This window comes from the organism of the source record quoted next, unplaced genomic scaffold (assembly GCF_019419815.1).
Source record: "Pyrus x bretschneideri cultivar Hongxiangsu unplaced genomic scaffold, Pyrus_bretschneideri_v1 Contig57, whole genome shotgun sequence".
NCBI classification, from domain to species: domain Eukaryota; kingdom Viridiplantae; phylum Streptophyta; class Magnoliopsida; order Rosales; family Rosaceae; genus Pyrus; species Pyrus x bretschneideri.
Window position 1 is genome coordinate 1,620,481 of NW_025999795.1, and position 14,660 is coordinate 1,635,140.

The 14,660-nt window shown below is 38.9% G+C and overlaps 1 protein-coding gene and 1 non-coding gene across 2 annotated transcripts; one reads left to right on the top strand and one right to left on the bottom strand.

The window, feature by feature from the left end:
- Window positions 1-450: 450 nt before the first annotated feature.
- Window positions 451-2,813, bottom strand: LOC103943419 (protein BOBBER 1). The gene is given in 7 exon segments (XM_009353725.3): window positions 451-738; window positions 820-903; window positions 1,139-1,305; window positions 1,615-1,663; window positions 1,883-2,055; window positions 2,384-2,427; window positions 2,429-2,813. Coding segments are annotated over 7 exon segments (891 nt in total). The 5' UTR covers window positions 2,764-2,813; the 3' UTR covers window positions 451-699.
- Window positions 2,814-9,533: 6,720 nt separating this feature from the next.
- TRNAA-CGC lies at window positions 9,534-9,606 on the top strand. Its single transcript has one exon. It is a non-coding gene; the product is annotated as a tRNA-Ala (tRNA).
- The last annotated feature ends 5,054 nt before the right edge of the window (window positions 9,607-14,660 follow it).

Below are 14,660 nucleotides of genomic sequence, written 5' to 3' on the forward strand. Positions count from 1 at the left end.
AAGCTTTTATCCCCAATTTTAAGGTGTATACGCCGCAAGTTTTCAATGCCAAATGGCAAAGTTAGGTTTGATGTCACTGCAAAGAAAGTACAAGTTAATGGACACAAATAGAGAACAAAACATGACCGTCGATATAAAAACTTAACTTTTAAGCGAACACTAATGTAATAGTATCACAAACCAATCAAGCACAAAGTGTAAAAATTTAGAATTTAGGTCGAAATACAGCCACAAGACGTTACAATCCACATAGGCCGCTTGAACTACAAAACCCTTACTAATGGTATTTTAAGTTGAACTCCAATAGGCTTGGCCCAAAATAGTTCGGTCTTAGCCTCATTGTTTGGGGTTGGGCTCCGAATGTCACCGGAAGGCCTTATTTCGGGGCTAGAGATGCAAACAAGAAAAAAGTAGAAACCACTTCAAGCAACAAACCAAACTCGAACGATAAAATGTGCAGGAGAAAAAGTTATACTAAAACTTGAATCAATAAATGAAACAGATCCCACAGTATTAACAGCGTTCGAAACAAATTGGACGTCCTAACCACCCGTAAAAAGATCACACACCGATGACATCAATTTGTTTTTGAACTCAACATTAAGCAGTAGCTGAATGAAAATGTGTTTTTTATCCTCTCCCTTCTGATCAATGAATACAAAGTTATTAAACAATGTCCGTGAACCGAATAGCTCAGATTTACTTTCTCTTGGCCCTTGAGAAATCCATCTCCGGATGCTGCAACAGAACGGTATATAAACAATGTAAGTAAATTTCTTGATTGAATGACTAGGGCCTAGAAGAGCCTCAAGATATTACCTCAGACATGAGCTTCTTTAACATTTCTTCTTTTTCAATCTCCTCGCTAGTGGGGAGCCCCAACTGCTTCTGTCTCTGATCAAACTGTAAAATCAAAACATACACCTCTCAGTAACTATGAATAATCAAAACGTACAAATAGCAGCGACGTGAACATGAATGGTGAACATATAAACTCGTGGAGGACCAAACAGCAATGAATGATAGTCTCTACTTGGAAACATCATGGCGAGTGAACTGCCTTTCACAGATGTTCCTAGGTTAAAAACAATTAGCAGTGAAAACAAAATACAGAAAAAGGCAGAAGTGGGAGAATTACCATCATCTTTTCAACAGTCCGGCGCATTTCAGAATCCAGTTCAGACAATTTGCTGGGCTCAGGCTCAACCTTGTGAGTGTCGATCTCAGGATCACCTTTCACCAGACACTTCCACCACTCCATTTGGTTGTGCTTGGTCAGAAGAATTGAGACAGCACTCTGATCCTCTGCAATTAGCATGGATATTACAAATTCAAACAGCTCAGATGCTCAAACCCATGGATTATAATTAGGAAATCACAAAAACATGATACACGCACTTAAAAGACACTACGTCCTAAAAGCTGTGTGTGGAAGTGAAACTCATAACCATGGAACCCTACAGGCATTCCGACGTGTTTAAAATTCACAATGTAATTATGAGTTATGAATTTATTTACTATTTACAAAAGTGAAATATATTTCAATGTGTATTTATGCTCCAATGTACATAAGCAAGTGATAAGTAATTAGTTGAACAGTGTCAATCAATATACCTATGCTCCAGTAACAATCATCGGGCTTGATAGACTGCAAAAGTTCGCCCTGCAAGTATTAAAGTTTACATTAGCCGAGGGATATTACAATCTAAACGAAACAAACTGGCAGAACAAAAGGCATTGTCTACTGGACAAGCATCCGTTGTCTCAGATCAGTCAGATGAACAACCATCTTCCTTATTTTCGATTACATTCACACTCCCCTACTGAATCATAGACAATATGTTCATCACAAAAGTCGATAACTCATCCAAATGAAACTTACATCAATGATCGGAGGCTGCCCCTTCAGTCCAACCTTCAGATGATTCTTCTTGATCTCGCACACAACAAAGCTAGATTTAGTTCCAGGCGGCACATGGACAACGACATTAATCTCCTGAAGGCTCTGCGTCCACGAGTACTTCTCCAAATCCAGTCCATTCCCTTTGTTTGGATCTGTTCACATAGATTAGTGTTAAATAGCGAAAGCAAGATTATAAATTACACACATCCAAAAACACTTGTATCCCAACAGGCATTGATGAACAATCATATCAAAGTTTACACGAAAACTCACTGTCGAATTGGTTAAAATATTCAAACTATGTTAGTAATTTATCTTTCACATAACAAAAACACACTATCCCACCTTCCAATTACTCTCAAAGAGCAAAATTTAGGAATTTATGGACAAAAGAATTGAAATTTAAGATATATCATACTATATGCACAAAGAAAGTAGAATTCGAATCAAATATGAAGCAAAAGATAAAATATTTGATACTTTTTAAGCCATTTTCCTCCTCCTCAGTTTCATCCTTTATCACCTTCCCCCCTCAGCTCCGCCTCCGCCCTCTTCTCCGCCTCCTCCTTCTTCCTCCTCTCTTCCTCCTCCTGCCTCCTCTTCTTCCTCTCCTCCTCCTCCTTCTTCCTCTCCTTATCCCTGAAGCGGCGCGCCAGCGCAAAGACCTCCCTCTCCGACGACTCCCTCTTGAAGAAATCGCTCTCCCGAGCAATAAATTCCAACGTCTTCTCCACTAAATCAAGGGGGTTCCTGCGATCAATCTTCGCGGTGAAGGTATACTCTTTCGACGACGGCGACGCCTTCGAAGGCTTCCTCTCGGGCGCCCTTTGCTCTTCCTGAATGTCAGAGATTATCGCCATGGATTCGATCAAAATTTGAGACTTTAAGCGGAGTCTTTCGATTTCGAATTTTCGAGTGTGTAGGTATTTATAGTGTTCCTTTTATGACGATAATACCCTTGACGAGTTCATCGGATCCGGGTCCGGAAAGTCTTTTTTGGGCTTTGGCTTGGTCTTTCTATGAACTCGTTCTTACACAACACCCAAAAAAGGAAAGTGGGAAAGTAAATAAATTAGTAAAAAGTAAATGACCTATTAAAACGGCGACACCCCTCAACTTAACAGATTTATTCGTTTCAGTATGACTCAGATGAGCTTCATGTGACAACGTTAATTTCGTTTAGCGGTGTGTCGTGTATGATTTATTCAAAAATTATGAAAGGTAATCATTAGACTTTCTATTTTTATTATAATGCAGTCAAATATATCATTAAATATATCTTAAACATAGAAGTTCACGGTGGTATTGTTTACCATTATGTTCTTACTCAATACTAACTTACCAAATTTTAATTTTTAGTTTTTATTTGTTGCAGTTGGTGTGTTCATAATAGTTTATCAAAAAACCGTATAGGAAACCATTTTTAGGAAAGAATTAAGGTGAATAAGTACGGAATGACTATTTTCTAACGTCAATTAGAATTCTAATTCGATTCATTAAAATAAGAAAAAGTATGAAGTTGGAGGGAAAGTGAGTGTAAATTAAATTGGAATTGAATTATTATTATGCCTCTAATTTTAAAGTAAATATTAAACTCTTTGACATTTATAGAAGTACGTTTTGAAGAAACTTTTCCAAATGCTTATTTTAGAAGCACTTCTAGAAAGAAAAAAAACACTTATAAGTGCTTCTTATAGAAGCAGTTCAAATCCCATAATACTCAAGTAAAAGTGAGAAATTTAGGTTTCATTTCACTGTGTAATGGTTTTGTATATAACAGAGAGAAGCTCTCCTTCACTACATTCAACCAAAGCATACAACAAAAAGAAGACAAAACACTTCCAAGCAACTGGGATATTACAGTGACGGTATTCTAAGCGATCAACGATAACACGAGAATGAATGCACAATCAACTAACTAAAAGAAAAACATCGCACCTGAGTTGAGCCGACTACCTGGCGTGCAAAAGCAAGGAGAATCACATTTCCCATGCAGCTGTTTGAGCTGTGTTTGCACTTGTGTCCACAAACACCTCCAGAAAGGCAATAACCATGCGCATATCAGAAAGCTTAGATCCTCTGCTGATTCTACTCTCTAGTCACAGTAAACTGCACGCCACCGTTCGCGCTAGACAACTTCCGCAGTGAGCCCTCTTTCCACGACAGCGTGACAAATGAGTTTAAGCGATTCCTCTAAATCGTCCAACAGCTTCTCAGGATCAGGTATTGCGTTTGGATCAACGGTTTTAAGGAAATTATCATTTCATCCCCGTAGATTTGCCAATGCATATGCAATGCCTGCAGCATAAGAAGCAACATTATTGAACATAAACAAGTCCAAAACAGAAGCAGTTGTTCATGGTTTTCTTTGAATTGTAGTTGACTTGGTAAATTTTCAGAGACAACTTTGTGATCAAGGAGAATTATGTGTGCGATATATAAGATATTCTAGTTTTCGCTCCCTCAAATCGAAAATATGTTGGATGAAATGGAGGGAGTGTTGGTATCTTAGCTCCTATTATTTTGGTTACGATCACAAAGAAAGCTTCGAGGGAGGGTTGTTTTCGATCAACAACAGCCTTGGCTCCGCGAACGTAATCCAACGGGTCATCTTGTAGAGCAATGGTGAAGGGGATAAGGATATAACCTATCCAATTACCCCACCTGACCTTCGACTCCTTAGCCAACATATCAGCCAGGGCCCATAGGCTGTTATGCAAACAACATTAGAGAAGTAACATAGTATGTGAGCTAGGCCAACCGAGCATCTTCCCACGATAATAACGATGTAACGGCTGAATCGCGGCAAACGGAACAAGCGTGAAGCCGGACTTGTAGAAAAAGGTATGTAGGCTAAAAATTATATTTGTTATTGATACATGAATGTGGAAAAATGGAGAGAAGAGAATGCTTATGGAAGAGAATGCAAATGGAAGAGAATGCTTATTTTTTCATTATCTTTCTCTACAAGATTACAAGGATATATATACATGATACAAATGTGTAGGTAGGACAAGGTAGCCGTCCTAGTGTGTAGGTAGGACAAGGTAGGACGGCTGTAGGACGGCTAGTGTGTAGGTAGGACAAGGTAGGACAGCTGTAGGACGGCTTGACGGCTGTAGGACGGCTTGACGGCTGTAGGACGGCTTGACGGCTGTAGGACGGCTTATTCTTCCAATAATAATATTATATACAATTACACAAGGACTCCAACCATATTCCTTATTTGTCTAACACTCCCCCTCAAGTTGGAGAGTGGATGTCAAGAACTCCCAACTTGCGTAACATACCCGAAAACTTTTCTTTCCTAAGAGGTTTGGTAAACAAGTCTGCCAACTGTTGTGCCGTACCCACATGCTTGGTCTCTATTGTGCCATCTACAATCTTATCTCGTATAAAGTGACAATCCATCTCAATGTGACGAGTTCGTTCATGAAAAACAGGATTGGCAACTATATGTAACGCTGCTTGATTATCACAAAATAAAATGGAAGGACCATCCAAAGAAATGTTCAAATCCTTCAACAAAAAACGAAGCCAAACTATCTCGCAACAAGCACCTGCCATGGCCCTATATTCCGCCTCTGCTGAAGAGAGCGAAACGGTTTTCTGTCGTTTCGTCCGCCAAGAAATCAAAGAACCGCCCAAGAATACACAATACCCAGTAGTCGAACGGCGAGTGATAGGGCAACCTGCCCAATCAGAATCACAAAACGCAGTTAACTTGATCTGGTTGTCAGAACGAAATAATAAACCTTGACCTGGAGTAGCCTTCAAATAACGAACAATACGAAGCGCAGCATCCATATGAGATATCCTTGGCTCGTGCATAAAACGGCTTAGAACATGCACAGAATAGGTGATATCCGGCCGAGTGATAGTGAGATATATTAACCAACCTACTAATCGTCGATACTTTTCAGGATCCTTGAGAAGTTCTCATTTTTCAGATAATTTTGTGTCATCCATAGGAAAAGCAATGGGTCGTGCTCCCAAAAAACCATAGTCCTTGAGAATCTCTAATGCATACTTGCGTTGAGAAATATAAATCCCTTGTTTGGAACGAGAAACCTCAATACCCAAAAAATATTTTAAATCACCAAGGTCTTTTATCCGAAAATGATCACGGAGAAAAGACTTCAGAGAATTAATGGCACTAGCATCATTGCCTGTAATCACAATATCATCCACATAAATGAGCAAAGCTGTGAAAGAAATACCAGACTTTTTAGTGAACAATGAATAGTCAGCTTTGGATTGTTGAAAACCGGCAGAAATGATGGCACTAGTGAATTTGGCAAACCATTGGCGAGAAGCCTGCTTAAGACCATAAAGTGACTTGTGAAGGCGACACACAAGATTCTCCCCCTGTCGCCGAAGACCAGGAGGAGGAGACATATAGATTTCTTCATGTAAGTCACCATGTAAGAAAGCATTATTAACATCAAGCTGATGAAGAGACAAAGACTGACTAGCAGCAAGAGCAAGAAGACAACGCACCGTAATCATCTTAGCAGTAGGAGAAAAAGTGTCATGATAATCAATACCTTCAGCCTGAGTGAAGCCTTTAGCAACCAAACGAGCTTTGTAGCGGTCAATAGAGTCGTCGGAATTGTGCTTGAGTTTGTACACCCACTTACAACCAATGGGAATTTTGCCAGGGGGCAAGGAAGTTAAAGTCCAAGTACCATTAGCATGTAAAGCTTGAAGCTCCTCAGTCATAGCACGTTGCCAATTGGGGTCAGTGGCAGACTCGGCAAAGGAGGAAGGCTCCACAGCCCGACTGACAGAGTTAATGTAAGAAAAATGCCTGGGAGAATAACGGTGATAAGAGAGAAAATTACAAAGTGGATATCGCGTACCTTGTGTAGAACCGGGTTGCGAAGTCGAAGATGGGTGGGATGGCAGAATCCCCTGCGAGCAAACGTAGTCTTTTAAATAGGATGGAGGTTTATGGGCACGGGAAGAGGTGCGGGGAAGGGGAGGATTGGTAGGTAGTGGGGGGGGGGGGTAGGGATGTCCGTGGGTAAAAGGGTGAAAGGTAAGGAAGTAGCGGGGGGGGGGAAGGAGGGGATGCCGAGAGGGCAGGGGCATGGGGAGGAACGGGTAATGGGGCAGCAAGGGAATCTGTGGGAGGCGTGGAAGGGGAGGAAGGTGGAGGAGGGTGAGGCGTCCGGGCAGGAAGGGGTGGGTTATATGTAAAGTCCAGAGGGGGTGGGATGGGTAGGGTAGGCGAAGAGGATGGGATAGGAGGGTGAGAAACGGCATAAGGGAAAGTACTTTCGTGAAAGATGACGTCTCGACTAGTGAAAATGCGGTGATTGTCGAGATCGTAAAGGGTATAGGCCTTTTGTCCATGAGGATAACCGAGAAAAATGCAACGATGAGCCCGAGGGGAAAATTTGGTGGTGGGAGTGACAGAGGTGGCATATGCCAGACAACCAAAGACGCGGAAGTGGTCATAAGATGGGGTTTTCGAAAAGAGAACCTCAAATGGGGATTTATGATGGAGAAGACGGGTAGGGAGACGATTGATGAGATAAGTAGCGGTAAGAACACATTCCCCCCAAAACTTGATAGGAAGATGGGATTGAAAACGAAGGGCGCGAGCGGTTTCAAGAAGATGACGATGTTTTCTTTCAACAACTCCATTTTGTTGAGGGGTATAAACACAAGAAGTTTGTAAAAGCACCCCATGATCAGAGAAAAAACTACGAAGAGATAAAAATTCACCACCATTGTCAGTACGAATGCATTGGATGGTAGTGCGGAATTGGGTAGTGACATAAGCAAAAAAATCCTTAATTAATTGTTGAGTGTCGGATTTATGTTTCATGAGGAAGACCCACGTAAAGCGAGAAAAATCATCCACAATGGTTAAGAAATAATTAGCACCAGAAAGAGAAGATTGACGATTCGGGCCCCAAATATCACAATGAATTAAAGCAAAAGGGAAAGTTGATGAAATTGAACTCAAAGGAAAAGGTTGACGAGTTTGTTTTGCCAACGGACAAACATCACAAATATGACTAGAATCAAAAGTGCAATTAAGAGAGCTAGATGCTAAAGCTTGCAAACGAGTGGAGGAGGGGTGACCAAGACGCCTATGCCAGAGGGAGAAGGGGATGGTAATGATGTTGCAGAGAGGTTGACGGGTGGGGAGAGAAGAGGTAAGGGCCACAAGGTAATACAGATCGCCACGTCGCTTACCCACACCAATCATCGCCTTCGAAACCAAGTCCTGCAAAACACACCAAGAAGGAAAGAAGGTTATGGAACACGATAATCCATCTGTAAGTTTACCAACCGATAAAAGGTCCACTCGGAAATTAGGGACACATAAAACATCCTTCAAAGTAACTGAGGAATTTAAAGGAAGACTGCCGGTAAAAGTAATGGGAGCGGAAGCACCACTAGGCAAAGAAACAGGCGGCAAATGTGAAGGAGAACGATTAACCAAACCTGAAGCGGAAGAAGTAATATGATCTGTAGCACCACTGTCAAGAATCCATTGACCATGACGAGAGGTGACAGGTAACAAACCTTGGGCAAAATCAGTAGTGAGCACGGCATTGGCCTGAGGAGGGGGTGGTGGTGTCACGTAGAGCAGCTAGAACACGGGAGTGCTGCTCGGCAGAGAGGTCAGGCATGGCAAGCTGCAAGTCATGCAAAGTGGGTTGGGTCCCGTGCACTTGGTGGGTCGCTGGAGTAGAAGAGGAGGCGGGGGCCTGGGTGCCTTGCACGTGATGGGCCTGGGTGAAATTATGTGGCCGGGAAGCAGAAAACCGTGGCTGCTGGGGAGGACTGGAAGGTGCATGGCTGCGGGAAGAACTGGAAGCAGTGGCACGGCGCGGTGGTCGCCACGGTTGGCCATGGAGGGGATAGCCAACGGGATAGCCATGAAGTTTATGGCAGGTGTCTCGGGTATGATAATCAAAATTGCAGTAGGTGCAGTGGAGGGGAGGACGAGCAGAGGAGGGACGGGACGGACCACGAACAGCCATGGGAACGGCAGAGAAAGCTGCCGAAAAAAAAATTAGGGCTAGGGTTATAAACCTGCTCTGTATACCATGTAGAAAAAGGTATGTAGGCTAAAAATTATATTTGTTATTGATACATGAATGTGGAAAAATGGAAGAGAATGCAAATGGAAGAGAATGCTTATGGAAAAGAATGCAAATGGAAGAGAATGCTTATTTTTTCATTATCTTTCTCTACAAGATTACAAGGATATATATACATGATACAAATGTGTAGGTAGGACAAGGTAGCCGTCCTAGTGTGTAGGTAGGACAAGGTAGGACGGCTGTAGGACGGCTAGTGTGTAGGTAGGACAAGGTAGGACGGCTGTAGTACGGCTGTAGTACGGCTTATTTTTTCAATAATAATATTATATACAATTACACAAGGACTCCAACCATATTCCTTATTTGTCTAACAGGACTTAGATTCAGACGATGATGATCTTCTTTCGTGATTGACTCCCCATGAGTACTGCAGGTGCTTTATTTGTCTCAGCTGGCTCCATGTTCACCGCCCTCACGCGTCACGCCCAAAATATGAACAGTACGACTTGTCTGCGTGGAAATTATTAAATTTAAATATGGCGACTAATAAACGAACCATTAATGGGGGTGTAGCTCATATGGTAGAGCGCTCGCTTCGCATGCGAGAGGCACGGGGTTCGATTCCCCGCACCTCCAGCCTATTTTTGCCTTATAATTTTATTTTTTAAACAATATGGGCTCAGCACTCTCTTTTTCTGATTTTGGGCTTTGTGAGCCCACAATATAAGTTTTAAAAAAATACAAGAGTTTCGCCCGTCCACATTCTTAGTTTGTCCCATGAAAGGGATTTTTTTTTTTTTTCTTTCTTCTTCTCAATTTTTTTATAAAGGGAAAAGAAGGTCATTCACTTGATCAAGTTAATTTGATGAATTTGGTGTAAGTTATCATACCATTTGTTAAGAAAACAGAGAAAAGAAGGTACAAAAGTTTTCACTCATAAAAAAAAAAAAAAAAAAAAAACCGACTCAAACCAATAGTTTTTTTTCAATACCTTTCTTAGTTGACTAATGTGCATACGAGGAAGAATACATTATATGTATCAACTAGCTTTTAGTTTGATAGTATTTATCTTCATAACGCCACAGGAGGTCCCATATCTGATTATCATATTCTTCGTTAACAAAGAAAAAAGAAGACGTTTTATGTGAACCCTAATTAATATATGTCCCAAGTGATCATACATTGTGAGCACCAAGATTATGTATGTTTAAGATTTGGGTAATGTAATAGAAACCAAATTTTTAAACCAAATTTTGTAAATCAAATTATGTGGTTGTTGATGATTGGATTATTACTCAAATGTTGATTAACCTGCTTATTTCTTATTAATGACGTATCATTTGATTTGCAAATTTAATTTAAAAGTTTGATCTCCCTAACATTATCCTAGATTATAATAGTTTTCTCATACAACGTCCAAAGAGTCCAAACTCCACAACGAACTTCCACTACATCCCCTCCATCCATTAACTCAACATGCATGGGCCATGCATGATCCCTCCATCTTCTTTTTCTCCTTTTTCTAGTCCCGTAATAGGCAAAGGTGAGGCCAGAGAGGTGACTAAACGTACAAACGACAACCATATAACGTGTGGTTTGTATGACTACTTGTCACAAACATCGCAATTTCTCAATGTCTTTGATATTGATATCTCTCGATCAACATAGTGGACAGCTGCCTTACAATTGTATCCAATAACATCTCTCTCTGTTTCCATTTGCACATAATATTAGTCAACGTTTTGTGTTTCAATGCTTAGTACAATCGATTGTCTATATATAATTTTTCAAGTGATGCTAGCGGTTTAATCATAAAATTAATAAAGGGTACAAATTTTAATGTATTTTGTATTAAATTTGAGGTCAGTACAAACAAAAAAGGCATTTGTCAGAAGAATAGTTTGGCTCCTAAAGCAAGAGTTCATTGAGCAAAGATTTCGTCGGTGGGTTTTTTTACATGTCATTTTGGGCCTTTGTTCAATGATAAGCACATTTGAACCGACAAACTGGGCCACCGGGCAAAATTAACTTAGCCGTTGAACCTCAGTTTTGTTTGGCAAATCTTCAGATATTACGAGTCATTTTTCCCTCCTGGCGCCAAAACGTTGCCTGACGAGTTTCACTTTGCCCTACGACTCTCTTCTGTCGCATCAAGGTTTTGAGTAAAACTTAAGTGTTGACTAGCTTTGCCCTCCAACTGAAAAATTTGTCAAGTAAAGTCACTTTGGGCAACAAAATTTGATTCGTAGGAAAAACTCTTGTAAAGCAAACCAAAAATTCTGGTACTGGGTGCTCTCAAACCAAAAATTCTAGAAACAAACACCCAAAAAAAAACGTCTACTTGCAAAAAGAACGCAACCAAATCTTGATTATCATTATCTTATACTTTATTAGATTAATCCTAGTTATATGGAAGTTAATTAGCTTAATCCTTGGGCTGGGCTGTGACTGATCTGTGATTTACCTATATATCTAGCCAAAAGTGAACGCGATGGGTGGAAGTTGTTTTCTATCATTTTTCTCTTGTGAAATGGCTCTACATGTAGGGGAAAGTCATGTCGTTTTAATTAACTCCTGTTGCTTTTAGAAATCTTAGTTTGGTTTAATGAATATGATTATGACGTCCCTCTTATATATGTGTTTGTGTGTCGAATTTAAATATAAATGGTGTATACAATTTAATACAATTTAAAAAATGATGCATGTATGATTGATTGTCTACAATGGATCATACTGCGCTGTTTTAGTTAGGGAAGCATGTGGATAACTCCACCATGTCCATGTCGATGCTCTTTAAAGAAAGCCTAACTATATATGAAACACTCATTGATGTATACATACAAAAGCTTCCGACGTTAACAAGTTATTTAACCGTAACATGATAAATAAACAAATACAGTGTTGTTGACAAATAATGAAATACTCACAACAATAATAAAAAAATGAGCGATTCAGATTATGAGACTATTTTGTGAAGTGAACTCATATGAGTAGTTAAATCTGTATTAAGTTACTAACTGGTTAGCGTTTGAGCCCTCATATATATTGCGAGTAAATTATTTTGAGAAAACATAATTGATGAATAGTTTTGTCAAGCATTGCTTAGATGAGCTGTAGCATTAATCAGTGCATGGCTCCAAATAATGATAAATCAATGTATATGTAGAGATACGTTAATTAGAAACAAAAATTAAACAAACCATGTGATTACGAAGCCAGCAAGAGGCCCTGTGTTCCCTACCTTCATATAATTAGGCACATGCAGTTGCATGGCAGCATGGCAGCATGGCTTTCAATCTCTTGCTTTGTAAGCTTCGCTTGGTGTGAGTGTGACCACTCTCCTCAAATTTTATCAACCTGGTCAAATCTTTCTCTTTCTACGGATCCCTACTGGATTTCGTAGGCAACCAAATCATTTTTTTTTCAGTTGCATATACAACTAATTACGTAGAGGACGTATTTAAATCAAAATAATTATTCATTGATAATACTCAATATAATATTCTTCGTAAGCATACTGTAAATTAAATACAATTTTGAGATAAACATTGTCGGTGAATCTTACTGGAAACTTTATGCTTCAGAGCATAGTATATACTATACAATTTTGAGATGAACACTATTGGTGAATTTTAGTAGGACCCATGTTTATGATGACACTAATTCGTTGGAAGAGATCGATTTTTCTGACATGAATATATTGATATGGGGCGTAACATGCTAAAACATAATCATACAAAACAAGACATGCTATCATTAGCACACAGAAGGTTTCGGTGTCCGTGCCCGTGAGTCCGTGAGGTCGTATGACTATAAACAAGTTAATTTGCTCCATATTTTAATTGAACGCTAAGCCCAGAAAATAATTATAAAAAATTCATATTTTCTTTTCTCTTTTTCCTATTATAATAACCCTTTCTTACTAGATTTTTAGTGCTGCACTTTCTTAGTTATTAGGATTTGAATTACAATTTTACTAAAGTTTTATTTATTAAATATATAAATTAATGTCACGGGACTCTCCAAAATCGTGAAAGATTGCTTTTTCCCAATTTTTTTCTTCACCACCAAATGGTTTGCCTTCCTCATCGGGTAATCAATCATGCACCTTTTGAGTCCCTTTTCTTCTTTTCCCTGTCACTGCACATCTTGGCACAAGCTCCCCACATCTACAATCCATTTTGTTATTATTTGGTTTATTATTGAGTTGCTTTGACAAAAGTGGGTATATATAAAGGCCTACATCATGGAGTTGGGCATTGAAATTTGAATGAGAAAATATAATTAAATTTATAACATCTTAATTTAATTTAATTTATGAAAGCAAGAGAAAATCTAATTAATATAACATCTTAATTGAAATTAATTTATGAAAGCAATCTTAGCTTTGACCTATTTTGGTTAAGTTATAATTATAAAACTGATCATAGTTCGTTTTCATACTAAATGTGACAGATATAGGGGTGGATATTACGACTTAAATCTTAGCAGGGTCGACAACTGTAAATGCATTTAATTTGTACCAAAAACCCTTATATATTATCATTATATTTGTACACACACACACACACACACACACACATATACGACACTACTTTTTTTACATAACTTTTGGACTTTTTAGCTAAAATATTTAATGACATTTGCATAACTTATCACTTTAATCTTTGAGATTTGCATAACTCCTCACTTTAGTCCCTGAGATTGTCCATTTGGTCATTTCGTGAAAAATCTCCATTAAATAAGAATAAAATGACAAAAATATCCTCAATTTTTGTCAAATTATTTTGGCCTATTATTTATTGAACTAAGGGTATTTTTATCATTTTGATCTTTATTTAACATAATATTTCATAGAATGACCAAAATGATTGATGGTGGACAATCTCAGGGACCACTTTTATTGATTTCAAATCTGAGGGACCAAAATGATGAGTTATGAAAATCTTAGGGACCATTTTGGCTAAAAAACATAACTTTTGACACACGCTTTTTGAGAGCCCACTTCCTAACGTGTTTCAAGAATTTAAACCGTCTATCTTTTAGGTTATCACCCGTAGATAATTTTTCCAAAAAATTAGACAAATCCAAAACCGTTAAGACATTTATTTGTAGTGAAGAAAATTGACGAATATGGTTCTAAAAAAAACCCTAAACCCTTAATCCAACAATCATATAATTGCATATTTGGGTTTTTTTTTTTTTTTTTTTTTAAGCATAATCTTTGAGGAAAGATCTAAAAGATAAACGCTACGATCGTTAAATATATTATGAAGTGATTTCCACAAAAATATATGTAAAAAATTGTGTAAAAAAATGATTTTACTTATCCGCCATCATATGAATATGGTTCTGTAATGTATTGGTAATTAGGAGGCAGCCCCTGTGTAAATCGGACCAAACGAAAAAACCCTGAACGGCTAAACACCAGTTATCGTCATCAGTAGAGTCGGTGGTCATCAGTAGTCGGTGGTCAATTCGTGGACTCTCTGGATGCATATTGTTCTGCTCACTGTAAGAGAACGTACGTCGTGGAGATGAAGAGGTTTAATTTGTTACCATCATCATCGCGTTTCGTCTCACTTTTTGGTTATCAAACCCTTAAAAGGTGCGTATTAGTCCTATTCATATTGTTATCAATTAATACAATATTACAAGTAGAAGATCAATTTGATGTGGAAGCCAGCATC